Source organism: Aedes albopictus, chromosome 1 (assembly GCF_035046485.1).
Source record: "Aedes albopictus strain Foshan chromosome 1, AalbF5, whole genome shotgun sequence".
NCBI lineage: Eukaryota > Metazoa > Arthropoda > Insecta > Diptera > Culicidae > Aedes > Aedes albopictus.
Window position 1 is genome coordinate 337,443,755 of NC_085136.1, and position 14,169 is coordinate 337,457,923.

Here is a 14,169-nt window from a genome sequence, read left to right on the forward strand (position 1 = left end):
ACCCCTCATCCAAGTAAACTGATTATATTGCTATTGACTACACGAAATGAAGCGCCCGATACATAAAAATCGGTTTGATGTTATTACGATTCCGACGGATTCTTCTACGATTTCGTTTCACTTTCACTAAGCGCCTAATATATCTACACAACACGGTCTTTTCGGGAGGGGTTGCCTTTTGTTTCCGTGAGTAAAACAAACCTGAAACTGAAACGAAACGCTGCACAACCGAAGCCGAAGAGGGCATTTAGTCCTATGGGAAATTCCTAAACAATCGCACTTTGGTTCAAAAGAGCGCCCTAATATTCGTTTATATTGGTTCTGGGAAAACGAGTGTGGGAGGGATAATCTCTAACGACGACGTAACTAATTCCAGCTCTAACACATGTCACTGTTTTTTCTCCGGTCACTCTCAATCTAAGCGTTGCTCGTAGGCTCCTCTGTGGTGCACGTGGTCCACGATTCGTGCAGCGGCTGTTGGTGTGGCTACGCCAGTAGGCGACGAATTCGAATGGTGTCCACCGAATGAAGATGGCTCGGCTACAACAGTTGCGGTCACAGTAGGCTGCTCAGCTGTTGCAACCGCAGTCGACTGCTGCGATTGACCGTTGTGCTGCGACCAGACTGGTGCCGCTAGACGCGGTACTGGCCGCAGGACGTTCTGTCAGGTCTTGTCCCGCCCGAAGTGAAACGGTTGAAAGCTAGGAAAGACGATCAAAAGTAAGCGGATGTTCCCAGTATTGATTCTAGAACTCACCTTTTAAGATAGTCTTCGTACTGATGGTGTCGGACGTACTGGAAAGCGGACAGGCGTTCACGTTGTTGAAGGTAGAGTTCGCTGAGCGACTGCCAGCGGCGTTTCTCCAGCTCGGAGTAATTTCCGGATGCGGAATGGGTTCCGTAAGCGGCGGCGGCAGCAGCGAACGGGAAAAGGCCATTTCTAGGGAATGCACCGGACAGTGCATGGGTTGCTGGGACCGTAGCGCCGGGTCCCACCGCGTGGTGACCGGTTTGACCGCAGAAGATTGCCGCTGCTGCGGCTGCATTCTGATGAGCTATCGTTGCCGCGGCATTGATCAGACCGGAACTGGAACCGTTATGGCGACCGGTTGGATCGTGGGTTGTCTGGTGTGATTGGAGGTGCTTTTTCAGGTAACTTTGACTGTAAATATTAGAGAATTAAAAAAAAATATGCAGAGTTAACTCATCGCATCATGGAATTGAGGAAGTTATTTGTAAATATGCTGGGAAATTTATGAGATTCAAAAACTCGAAATCTGGAAAACAAAAATAAACTCTAAATCAGGCCTACGATAGAGCCGAACCTGATTCTTCTCATAAGGACCTTCTGAAGCAGTTTTTCAGACGTGCACGGAAGGTGAGGCGTCCAAGAAAACACTGTTTCAAACTGATCCGTAAGGTTACGGTAGAAGTGAGAAAATTGGTTTTGGTAGTTATTTGTGGTTATCAAGCTGTCAGTTGGTTGTCGTGGAATTCCAAACTTTGAGTAAAGTTTGTTTATTAAGTTGATATGTTTTGTCAAATCTGTTTCATATCACCTTGCAAGAGTCTGAATCTTTCGCCCACAACTCATCCCAGAAGTAAAATCCCAAGATGTGACACACGACGAAAAACCTGCAGAATCGGTATGTCATAAATACAACTTCTTAGATGTTTACAGTGATATGATTGGGGTTACAGAGGGCTTTCAAGACGTTGGTAACGCTGCAGGAAGCACTTGAAAACACCTGAAACTCCTTGAAATCTCTTGGAACGCCCATGTAACGCCCCGGAAAACTTCTAAAAAGACCACCTGAAACCTCTCTGATACTCCCTGGAACACCCATGGACGTCTCTGAAACCCATATGAATCCTCCCTCAAAACCCTCTGGAACCTCCATGACATCTTACGAAATCCTCTGAGACTGTTACAACCCTGGAACGTTCCGAAACATTGCGAACCTCCTTGAAACACCCTGAAACGCTGCTTATACCCCCTGGTACGCTCTAGGAACCCCTATGAACCTCCTACCCAAAAAACTTTGAACACTCCCTGTTACCCCTTGTCACCTCTTTAAACCCCTGGAATGCCCCTGATACACTTTGGAATGAATAAAAAAATCCCCTGATACGAATTACAATATTCTTGAAACTCCCTGGAGTGCGAGAGATTGACATCTAAGAGCCGAAAGAGAGGTAAAGTAGTGATAGACGGACCCGGTTAGGTTAGGGTCGTGTTTCCCAGTGCCCAAGAAATACTCTAAGACCACCTGGATCGCCTCTGAAATCTTTAACTCCCGCCGCTTCTATGCCGTAAACCTACCTGAACCTTACCTTTGATAAGTTCAGCAATTGCTTTGAAAACCTATCTAATACCAAGGTCCTTGTCGCAGTCCCCGGCGAAGTTCGAATGAACTGGACTGATGAGCATGAGCATGAGAATAGATGAACACACAATTCGTAGTTGTTTGGGAGTAGCTCACCGCTCTCAATGTGCACCTTCGAGAATTCCAAACTTTATTAAGTCAATAACTGCACCGGCCACGTCCTTACGGTCATCGGCAAAGGGAAGGAATGTGTGACGTACGTTGCTACTAGAGACCGAGATCACCTCTGCGTCTCCACGATTGTCACGGGAAGGAGTTTTTGTTAGTGGAGAGGGGGAAAAGTTACATTATCTGGATTCACTTTGGAAAGTGTTGTGATTCATGCAACCTGTTTATTTCTATATTTCTTTTAAAGCATTACACATGTCGACACCGAATATAACGAACCATTCATATTATTTTGTCAATGCATGAAATAAAAATACATTAGAGAAGAGTGGAGCAAAAGTTCGAGTGGAGCTAGAATTTCTTTTGAAGTTTTTGAGCTCACATCAAATTATTTCTTTCGGGTGTCAAGGTTGCTCGAAACCTTTTAGAATGAGAGTCTCTCACTCCAAAAAATATGAAAATTGATTGATATTTCGATAAGTTATGACTAAATGTTGGTTTTTGATCAAAAAATTGTATTTTGCGATGGTTCTTTCAACGCATGGAATGAAATTGTAGTGAATTCGAATTCGGTCTGTTATTTTGAGGCATAACTAGGAATATTTTGAAGATGCTTTGGCATGTATAACTTTTTGCAAAAAAGATTTTTAAATCATATTTCACGCATAGTGGGGCAAAAGCTCGGATTGTGGGGCAAGAGTTTGAGCCATGTGGCAACTTCTGGTATAAACCTAAAATTCTTCTAAATGTACATATTATCTCTTAAAATGGAGAAACTATTGAGAAATTTCGATCGAAGTTGTACGAATTTGCCGTTTTATCTGGATTTGTCGAAAGACTAGTAATTCTTGGTGTGGTTGATTTAACCCTAATTTGGCTAAAAATACAGATCGATCTTTAAAGTGTATCCCATGTCAAACATCAAATGTTAATAGGTTTCACGTATTCCAAGTGTCAGAATATTGTGTCACGGTTAGCTGAACTCGACAAACACTAGATTCGAACTTTTGCCCCAGCGCGCTGCAGCGGTGGGGCAAAAGTTCGAATAAGACGCACACATACAAATCGTGTTGTAACTTAAAATTGAAAAGACATTTTGCGTTACTTTTTTCAGCAAAGTTTTAGCTCATGGAAGGTAGATTCACTAAACAGTATTCGTTTATTTTTAGCTGGCTTGGTTTTTTGAAAATCATTGAATTTTCAACTATGGTCGATTTTTCTCCACCTTACTCTATTAACACATGTAACTCAGGAACTTGTGCCGACACTTGACGTGACAAACCTTTCAGTATTTGTTGAGTAAATACACGAAACAGTTATTTATGTAACGAGTATGTTGGATTTACGTATGTTGGATAAATACGACGAGTGCTGTAAAAATCGAGCTTTGCAACGAGTTGCATACAATTTTTTTTAGCAATGAAAGACAAACTTTCATTGATAGTTTCCATCAATATTATCGTGTTTCGTGGTGGTTGAATGGGACCGGCCACGTGCTCTATCGTGCAAGACACAAAAATTTGGATCAAGCATGCCGTGTTATAATTGTCACAGTGTTTCAAGCTCTAGCCAGTGGAAACTGAGGTCAGACTGAGGTTGTCAATCAAACAATTGCATTATGATTCATAATGCAACCGAAGTGAGTTGCTTTATGAACCATAATGCAATTGTTTGGTATCGTGCGGAAAAGTAGGCCATTACCTTACCGAAACGGCAAGTATAAAATAAAATATTATAGTGTGGAGTTGCAAAAAAAAATCACTGCACTTTTGTTACCACCTGGATAACAGTGAAATTATTTTCAATTACGGTTTTGTGACTTACGGGGGATGGCCAAAATGTTTGGGATAGGCAACTTTTTTTCTCCCACAAAAAAAAAATGAACATGCTGTAACTTTTCATAGAGTGCATAAAAAAAATCTCAAATTTTGACTGTTTGTCAACCTATTATGTGTCCATCATTGGTACAAATTTGGGCTCGATTGATTAATTTTTCGCGAAGTTAGAACCGTTCGGGTAAAACACTATTTTTAGACAACTAATTTTTGAACTGTCATATCTCGGAAACCAGTGAACCGAATTGAATGAATTTTTTAACGTTTATCAACACGACATTGGCAGCGAGGTAAAACGTTACTGGAAGATTTGTCGAGTTCGCGCTCGGAGAAAAGAAGGAACGATAGCGGTTGTGAAGTTTAGTGAAGTCAAGTAGAAGTGTGCCGAATCCAAGTGCGGAGTAAAAGAAGTCGGAAGAAACCGGAACCGGAAAAGCCAGCTGTACAAGTGCAGTCCGTCCTGGTCAAGGTCAAGTCAAGATCCAAGTCCGGGTCTGGTTCGATCGTCGTTGAATTCGTTACGGAATCCAAGTTTCTGGAGGTTGCTACCGTCTGGTTTCATCATGTCCATGGTAACTAACAAATTTGTTTATTTCTCTTGGAGATGAGTTGTTTTTTCTTTAGTTCAATTAATTTCGCGAAAAAGGAATTTATTCAATCGCTTTTACCATTGTGTTTGTGAAACGTACCTAAATGAAGGGATTTGTAAAATCCAGGCCATTTAGGGAGATGAATGTAGGGAACTCAGATTCCAGGCCATTCATCTGGAAGCCCACTAACGTGAGGCAATTAGGAAGTCTCTAAATGAAGGAAACAATTGTTTCAGGCCATTTAGAGAGTCAAATGAAGGGAACAATGATTCCAGGCCATTTGACTGATCCGAAGTCGGATAAAGTAAAGCGAAGGGAATTAAGATTCTAGACCGCTAATTTTGAGCATAGTTGTTTGGAAAAGTTGCCCTAAAAAGGAAAATACAAAATAAATAATATGTAATAATAAAGAAATAAAAAAAATATCAGTGATTGCACATTAAATCAAAGAAACATTTAACTTTTGAATTTCAGCTTAATTGCAACATACTGCCGTTCCATGAGACCGGCGATGGCCCAACATCTTCGCGTTGGGAAGAATGGAAAGGACAATTTTTGGCGTACCTGGCGTTGAAAGGTGTTACTGATCACGAAGAATTATACAACGCTCTTATGTGCTTCGGTGGACCGGACGTCAGGAAAATTGCGAAAAATGTGGAGATCACCGGTAATATCCTGGACAACCGTTACAGAGCAGCGATGGAGGCCTTGGATAATTACTTTTCTCCACGAATGTCACTACGATACGAGCGGTACAAATTCAGGCAACTCAAGTTTAATCCCAAGGAGAAATTGGACCAGTTCGTTCTACGTCTCAAAACCCAAGCAGCGGCATGCAATTTCGAAGATCAACTCGATCAAATGGTCATGGATCAAATCGTTTATGCAACTCAAAACGACGATAAATTGAGGGCCAAATATCTGGAAGCTGATGTAACTCTGGACGAAATGCTGAAGATTGGGCGTACTCATGAGACCGTGGCCACCCAGGTACAAGAATTTCGATCCAAACCAACGTATGATGGTATTGACGTCCAAGAACTGCAAGCGGTGTCTCATTCAGGCAATACTCTAAAGGATAAAGGTACGTGCACTAAATGTTCAGGAAAACACCCTACTGGCGATCAGAAATGTCCTGCTCGGGAATCGAGGTGCAACAACTGTGGGAAAATGGGACATTTTGCACGTTGCTGTTGGAAACCGCGCCAAACCTTTCACCCTTACGGACAGCAAGACAAACGGGCTGTTTCGGAAAGCTCTAATTATCCAGCCAGCCGTTTCCGAGGAAGCTCATCGAACAAGAAACAGAAGTTTGTAAGAGAACTGGATGATGTTACCGATAAGGTGGAGATCCGTGAATTGTTCCACCTCGACAACAAACGCAGAGTAGATGCAGCTGTTGGGGGAGTGAAGCTTCGTTTCGTAGTGGATACTGGTGCGGATGAAGACGTCCTCAGCGCAGCCGACTGGAAGACCCTGAAGAAGGTGGGTTTCAAGGCATTTGATGTACGGAAAGGCAGCAAGAAAATTTTCCGAGGATATGGTTCAAATCATCCCTTGACAGTCCTTGGCGAAGTGGATGCAGAAATTTCGATAGGAGATCAAGCCTGCAGCACCACGTTCTTCGTAATCGAAGGAGGAAACTGTTCGTTGCTTTCCGGGAGGTCGGCCGAAAATCTAGGAGTGGTAAAGTTTCTCAACGTAGCAAACAGCATTGCTTTGCCCTGCATCAAAGGTGAGATTTGATTATCAATTGTTTGTTCTTGATTATAATATATAACGAATTATGTAGATATGACAGCTTGTATTAAGATTGATAAATCGGTACCACCGGTTCGCCAAGCCTTTCGACGTATACCTATTCCACTTGAGAAATTAACATTATTGAAATTAAAAGAATTAGAAGAGCAGGATATAATTGAAAGAGTAAATGAGGCGTCAGAATGGGTTTCTCCAATGCTCATTAAGAGGAAAACTGCTAACGAAGTTCGAATAATTATTGATTTGAGGGAAGCAAACAAAGCCATTGTAAGAGAAGTGCATCCTTTGCCAACAATGGAGCAAATGATTTGTCGTCTAAAGGGAAGCAAATACTTCATACACGATGTATTTCGTGTATGAAAAATTCAGCATATGTATTTACAATTTCGTGTCAAAATATTAGCTCAATTCATCAAAGAAATAAACGTTTAGGATTTATAAGATCGTGTATTTCCTCAAAAGCCAGGGCTGAAAGTCTCTATAATATAGATAAATCAATCAATTAATCAAAAGCCTATTATTCTCTATTATTTTCTAAGTTTTTGCAAATCAGTCTTGACTTAGTTAGGCATGGTACACAAATTACGTAACGCTAAAATCAGCTATTTCAGACTCCCCCCCTCCCCCATGTAACGCTTTTTGTATGAAAACCAAAAATATTTTGTATGGCTCGTAACGCTAAGCTAGACTCCCCCCTCCCCCTATAGCGTTACGTAATTTGTGTACGATGCCGTTTAATTAATTTCATCACTATTATGTTATCTCTGCATGGAATGGTTTTTGCTACTTCAGAAAAGGGGTGTAATAGTCGAGAATTCCACGACATAATATCAAAATTAATGCGTTGCTACCCGTCATTGTTGTAGTTATTCAATTATTATTATTATAGCTTTATTATAGAGACTTTGAGCCCGAGGCTGGTTCGTCTCTCCAGTAGTTATTCAAATAAAAGCTCTTCATGAATCTACTGCCAATCGCCCCAGAATAAAAATAAAAACAGATTTAGATTACTTTGACCATTCAACAAGTAAAGCTGTTATTTTAAACCTCTAATTCATTTTAATATACGTACATTATAGTGTCACAAAGACCTTATAATATTCCAAATATATAAAGTTTTGCAAATATTTAAAATATGGTCCATTCACTAAAAACATAATATCTCAGCTGCTAGACAAGATATTTTGAATCTTTTTTTAGAAAAATGACACATACAAATAGTATGTACTATCAAATAAAACATTCATGGTTGAAAATAAAAAAAAAACGCGCAGGTATTTTTTTCTCAAATTTAGATGAAACATTCTCAAAAAATAGTCCTTTTTTTAGCACAAAAACGGTTCTGCCATCAATATAAATACAATATTTCAAAAACTTATCCCCTTCAAGAGTGCCTAGAAGTCCATAGAAAAATACAAAAATATTGGAAAAATTCAGAAGTTGAAAATATATTACGAAAAAATGATTTTTTGGGACTTTTCATGAAAAAAGGCCATTTTTAAAAAAAATCGCTCTAGCGGAACCTCTAAATGAATTTTTTTAGAAAATCGAAATGGTCTACAAAAATGCTTCAAATATGCATATCTTTCATTTAAGGATTGAGCACCTTGACTTTTTGAACATCAATTTTTTTGGGACAGCCTAATAAGCATTAACATTAAGCAAAGTGCACAAATTCGTAGGTGCTAGAGTCTTAGACCGTTGTTATGAGGGTTGCCTCCATCCCGACCAACCCAAAGCACAAAGATTTGGGACTAATCTCTGACTCTTAGACAAGACTAACGCAATCCTCCAATGGTCGAGAACTATCCTGGCCACGTCCTTGCGATAGCTGAGGGATGGGAAAGGAAGATTGGACACCTTAGAAAGGCATATAGAGACCTCTACTTCCTCTCTGGCCTATGTACCACGGGAATTAGGGTGTTGTTAGTAGAAGAGCAAACTCCATTGTTGTCCATTTCCCGGGAAGTTTTTCCAGGTATTTCTCTACTAATTTTTTTTCATTAATTCTTTCAGGAAAAAAGGAAAGATTTCCTTGAAGAAATATTTTTATCTTCAGAAGCTTCTTTTGAATTTTAAGCATTTCTTCGGGAACTTTAGCAAGGGATTTCTTCAACAGTTCTTCCATGGAGTTTTGCTTAGGTGTTCCTCTAGCGTTGTTTTCGAAAGTTCTTCAAGAAATTACATAAAAATAACTGTTTAAAAAAATCCTGCTGAATGAATTTTCGGGGATACCTTTGACAACTCCTAAACAAATTTTGTAATTTTTTTAGAGGGATTCCTAAAAAATCTTGTAGTAATTTATGATGTTATTTCTGAAGCAACTCCAAGAGAACTCTAGTGATAATACCCAGGAGAAAGCATGGGCACCTTAAGATAGGCACTTAATTCATAGAAAAAAAGTCATGAGAAACGTCTAATGAAACTCTACAAGTAATCACTAGGAAAAAATGTTTGTGAAATTTCTGGAGGAATTCCTGGTGAAATTCATAAAGGAATTTCTGAAGGAATCTTTTAAACCATGCCTGCTGAAATCACAATCAAAGGTAACGTACACCGGGGCAAGTTGAACCAGGTAGGGCAAGATGAAACGCGAAGTTTTGAAATGGATTTCAATACAATTTGGAAATTTTTGTTTCGTCAAAAGTTTGTTTGAATCAAAAACTATGTGTTATGGCATTCAAGCCGTTCACCATCATTGGATACATCATGTTAACCCGCTGTTTCATCTTGCTCCACCCGTTTCAACTTGCCCCGGTCTACCTTACTGGTGGAATCGTCGAAGAAATCCCTTAATAAGTTTGTGAGGGATCACTGGATGATTTTCTTAAGAAATCCTTGGAAGAACTCCTGAAGGAATTCTCAGAAAAAATTCTTATGCAATTTCTGAAGGGATTTGTGGAAGTAAAGCTGAGAAATAGATTTTAGAGCAATTTTAGCAGGAGTTGTTGAGAATCTTTGAAAAAACCTGAAATAATTCCAAAAGAAAGATCTGAATAAATCCAAATTAATGCCTGGGAAATACCTGAAAGCACTATTGGAGAAACCTGTGGAGAAAGTCTTTTAAAATTCATCAATAGAAAGAGATTTAAAAAAAATGTAAAAATTTTCAGTAGAATCTTTTGAGAATTTTCTTGGGGAGTTTCCAAATAAATGCCCAAGAAAGTCGATTAAATGGAGCAATACCTCTGGAGAAATTCAAGTAATAATAACTGAAATTTTTCTTGATAAATTTCTGAATTCATATAGAAAACCCCTAGAGCAGCTTCTGATAGAATTTCCGAATCTGTGAAAAAAATGCCCTGCAATTGCATATTTTTAAGAAATATTTGGCGAAATTCCTAGAATTTCTTGATAATTTTTTTTATTTCCTATAAAAATTATGGTGATATTTCTTAATGAATTTCTTCAGAAATGTTAAACATTAAAGAATAAAAACATAGATTTATGTAGCACTTCTTGACAGAATATACAATGTATTTTTTTAAGAAACCTAGGTGGAATTTCAGAAGGAATTCCTGAGGAAAAGTTTCAAGATGAAGCTTAAACCATTTATGAGAAACACCTAAACAAGTCCCAAGGAAAGTTCCTTGAGGAATCCCCGAAAGAATCCCTGGAGGAATTTCTGGAGAAATTCTAAGGAATATAATGAAGAAATACTAAAAGGATTTTTTAGAGGAATTTGAAAACCTTGAGTAACCAGCTCTGATTTTAGCATGACAGCACTGCTTCCATACTTCGGCCTGATGTTTTGATACCGGTCGGAATTGTCAAAACATACTCAAGCGAAACTTCATTCGGTTAAACGTCTCTTCGGCAAAACATCCGTATGTCCATCGTTCATTTCATCATATCAAACAGGGTATCATCATGATCCACTACCAGTATTGGACGAGAATTTTCGTGTGCGGGTAATTTTTCGCGGTTAACCCTCCCTAAAAAGCTAAATGTGATATCACAAGAATGTTTTCGCTGTGTACTAACAATCTCACTTTACCGAGACAACTGTGACGATACTGTGCTGTCCATGGTCTCACACAGCAACGGTTGTCGAACTAACATTCCATACCTTTCCCGATGATTGTAAGGACGTGACCAGCGCCGTTATTGACTTAATTCGGAGCTTGCAGGAATCGCATCGCTTACCAGAGCGAGCCAGGTCATGTGAATTTTTGCCTTTCACACTAACAAAACTAACTGCCCGTGATAATGGTGGAGATGCAAAATATTTAGTGGATGCTTTCGATGGTGATTGATGATTTTTTGGAAAGTTTTCGACTCTTTCAGTCTTTTAAGCAGCTAAAACGACTAATATTTTGAAATTTCAACGTTTCGACGTATGTTTCGTGTTCTTCAAGGATTTAGTCTAAAAGGCTATATTTGTTTATTTTTGTGTACGCGTCTTACTTGACTTTTGACGCTATAGAAAGATCATAGACAGCCAAAAGTCAAGCAATACACGTATACAAACACATATGAAGCCTCTACATCCTTGAAGAAGATGAAATGTATAACAAATTGTCGGAATGTCGTTTTAACTGCTTAAAAGATAGAAAAAGATGAAAACATAAAAAAAGATGTGCAGAACGCACATTTGTTTACATTCTATCTTTTTTGCGAAGACCGCAAGGACGTGGCTGACGCTGTTATTGACCTGTTAAAATTTCGAAATTCTCGAAGGTACACATTGAGCACGGCAGGCTTGGGTTTGAAGTATTAGAATAAATTTTAGTACAAAAAATTATCGAGTGACCAATCGCTTAACTTTTTAGTGAAATCCGATGTTTGGTTCTTAGATATGGCTCTTTAAATTCTAGACGTAGATTCATTATATTCCCTTTAGATTGATTGATGAAACCATCGAGGTGAAAAAATGTCAGGTAACATTTCTTACCGCCTAAAACTTTTCCCGCACTGATTGCATCCATAGCTTTCCTCCGTAGATCCTTCCGTCGGCCTTCCTCGTTCTCCGCTAGCACCGTCATTATCCATAATTTCTATGCACTCATCATCCTTCGTCTTATCACTTCCCTCCCCACCACTCACTCCACTTCCCTTCTTCTTCCCTTCCCCTGCACTCCCACCACCACCACCACTTCCGCCACGTGGCTTGTGCCATCGCTTATGCGACGCCAAGTTCGCCGGGCAGTTGAACACTTTATCACACTCCGAACACCGGTACTCGATGTGCACGATCCGCGAGCACCGATGCTGCGCCAACCCAAACGCATCGTCATACAACGCCCGGCACAACTGACACAGATACGACCCGATCTTGTTCTCGATCTTCGATAGAATTTCTTTTGCTTCATCCGTTATCTCCACCACGTTGAAGGCCGGATCGATGTCCCCTTTGCGCACCACGAGCTCTTCACCGTCCTGCAGCTTGCGTATGATGGTTCCCGATACGGGACTGGTGTTGTCTTCGTCGACTATCTGCTTCCGCGTTTTGATTCGCCGTCGCTCTGTCTTCGGGCGATGATGGGAGTAGGACTTTCCTGTTGAGTGGGATTTCTGCGGTGAAGGACGGTCGTAGTCGACGAAACTTTGTTCAAAGAGCCGAGCGAAGCCTTCGATCGCTTGGAGGTGCAGTTTCTCGTTCTCGAAGTAGCGTTGCCCATCGACGAGAACTGCTTCGCTGTTCTCCTTCTCGCTGTCTACGATGTTGATCGATTCCTGGCTATCGTCGTCGTCGTCATCTATGTCACCTTCGTCCAGGGCACCGTTGTTTTCCAGGGACTCGACGTCGATGTTTGAGGATGGGGAATGACGGGATGCGGAGGCGGAGTCCTCCTGACCGGTGATGTCGATGAACTCCTCTGGTGGTTTGGCATCGGAAGTGGAAGTGGAGGGTATCTGCTGGAGGGATTTGAACGGTGGCAAACGAGCCGAATCATCAAAGTAGCGGAAATGGGAAGTGGAGGTCGAGGTTAGGGTAGTGTTGGCGTAGTATTTCTTGTCGTCGATACAGACTGTATCGGAGAACTGGTTCATCGACCGCTGAAGGCTGCTGTTGACCAGTTTGAGTTTCCAATCATCCTCGTCGAAGGTGCGGTTCCGTTTTCGGGGTGGAGACGGAGTTGATGGTGGAGTCATTGGCACATTCCCTTGTCGCAGGGACAAATCCAGCGGAATCTGGAACTCACTGCCGGTCGCAGCTCCAGAAATTGGCGTGATTTGGCTTTGCGGATACAAGAACGGTTGAAAATAGCTCACTTCCGATTGAGATTGACTACTGGACTGCTGAACCTGTTGCTGTGGACTGTATGGTAGCATCCTCTGACTATCCTGAATCAAACTCATCCTTAGCACTTAGCACATCACTGAGTTGTCTTCTGGTTCACAAGAAGAGGACCGAATTCCCGACACGTTCAGCGTTGTTCGCGGCACAGCAACAACTGAACAGGTCCTGTCTGACACCTGCAGTTGAATCCTGTTCACAGTCCGCCAGCATGCATTCCTCCGACAGCCAATGAATTCCTTGGTGCGTACTGCGCAGGATCGTCACCGCCTACGACTAGAAGGAGAGTTTTCTCGTCCGGAAGCGAGAGATTTCTACGCTCTTTCCCTGTGAGTACGCGGGAAACGTCAGCCCAAATGGAAGCAACAGGTGACATTGCATCACTGCCCTGGCTCTGTTTGGGAATCCACAGGAACGTTATCAAATAGCTTCAGGCTGGCAATCATTTCTCTCGATTTATCTCCCTGTTGTGCGAGCAGTCGAGTCGAGTCTCTCCAATGGCAACGGCAGCTTCCCAGGGTAAAGTCCCGCCCCGTTTTCGGCATTGTTGTTTATTTGCCCGGTACCTGCTGGTCCGGCATTCCGTATTCATCGCGACGGATCACAGCAGGCGCCCATTGCCCCGTGAAGCAATGCATCCATCCCCAGATGGCCATGGGTTTGAGTTGGGGGTGCCTGGCGCTGTTGGCTTACTATGAGCTGGCGAGAAGTTTTATGTATTATGAGGTACGTGAAAATGTGCTTTATCGTGTGTTTTTTTTTTCTTCGCCTCACAGGAATGCTGATGGAGATATTTTGACTCTGGTGTCGGTCGGTGGCTCTGGCACATGTGGGTCTGTAGGGTGGTTGGTTGGATTCTGATAGGTGGCGCTTGTGGAATGCTATTTCACTTGACATGGGTGTGAATCGGGCGTGTGTGTGGGGACAGCTTTTCGGAAAATTGAGTTGTCCACAGATGAGTGTTGTAGCACAGAGGTATAGAATTGGAGGATTTTGCGTTTGGTGAAAACCGGCCATTTTGGAATGAATAGCATTGCACTCTGTGATGGTATTATGAACGAATGTGATTTTTTTGTGGTTAGGTCTAGTATTGCACCTCCAGGAAATTGCTTGAACCGTTGATGAACCAGTTCAAATAATGTTTTAGAATAGAATAAAATAATACACAATAGAACAAAGTTGGTTTCATTTTTTTGCTGTCCCGGCAAACTTAGCCAGACTTAGACAGACAGACAGACAGACAGACA

General features: G+C 41.3%; 2 protein-coding genes across 2 annotated transcripts; one reads left to right on the forward strand and one right to left on the reverse strand.

Annotated features, from left to right (window-relative positions):
• Nucleotides 1–8: 8 nt before the first annotated feature.
• Nucleotides 9–14,012, reverse strand: LOC134287979 (zinc finger protein 37). The gene is made up of 3 exons (XM_062851396.1): nucleotides 11,576–14,012; nucleotides 758–1,162; nucleotides 9–701 (listed from the first exon to the last, which is right to left on the reverse strand). The coding sequence occupies exons 1-3, from the start codon at nucleotides 12,982–12,984 to the stop codon at nucleotides 665–667; spliced, it is 1,851 nt and encodes a 616-aa protein (XP_062707380.1). The 5' UTR covers nucleotides 12,985–14,012; the 3' UTR covers nucleotides 9–664.
• Nucleotides 4,617–6,715, forward strand: LOC134287974 (uncharacterized). The gene is made up of 2 exons (XM_062851390.1): nucleotides 4,617–4,902; nucleotides 5,395–6,715. Exons 1-2 carry the CDS (start codon nucleotides 4,894–4,896, stop codon nucleotides 6,664–6,666), a joined length of 1,281 nt encoding a protein of 426 aa, XP_062707374.1. The 5' UTR covers nucleotides 4,617–4,893; the 3' UTR covers nucleotides 6,667–6,715.
• Nucleotides 14,013–14,169: the final 157 nt, after the last annotated feature.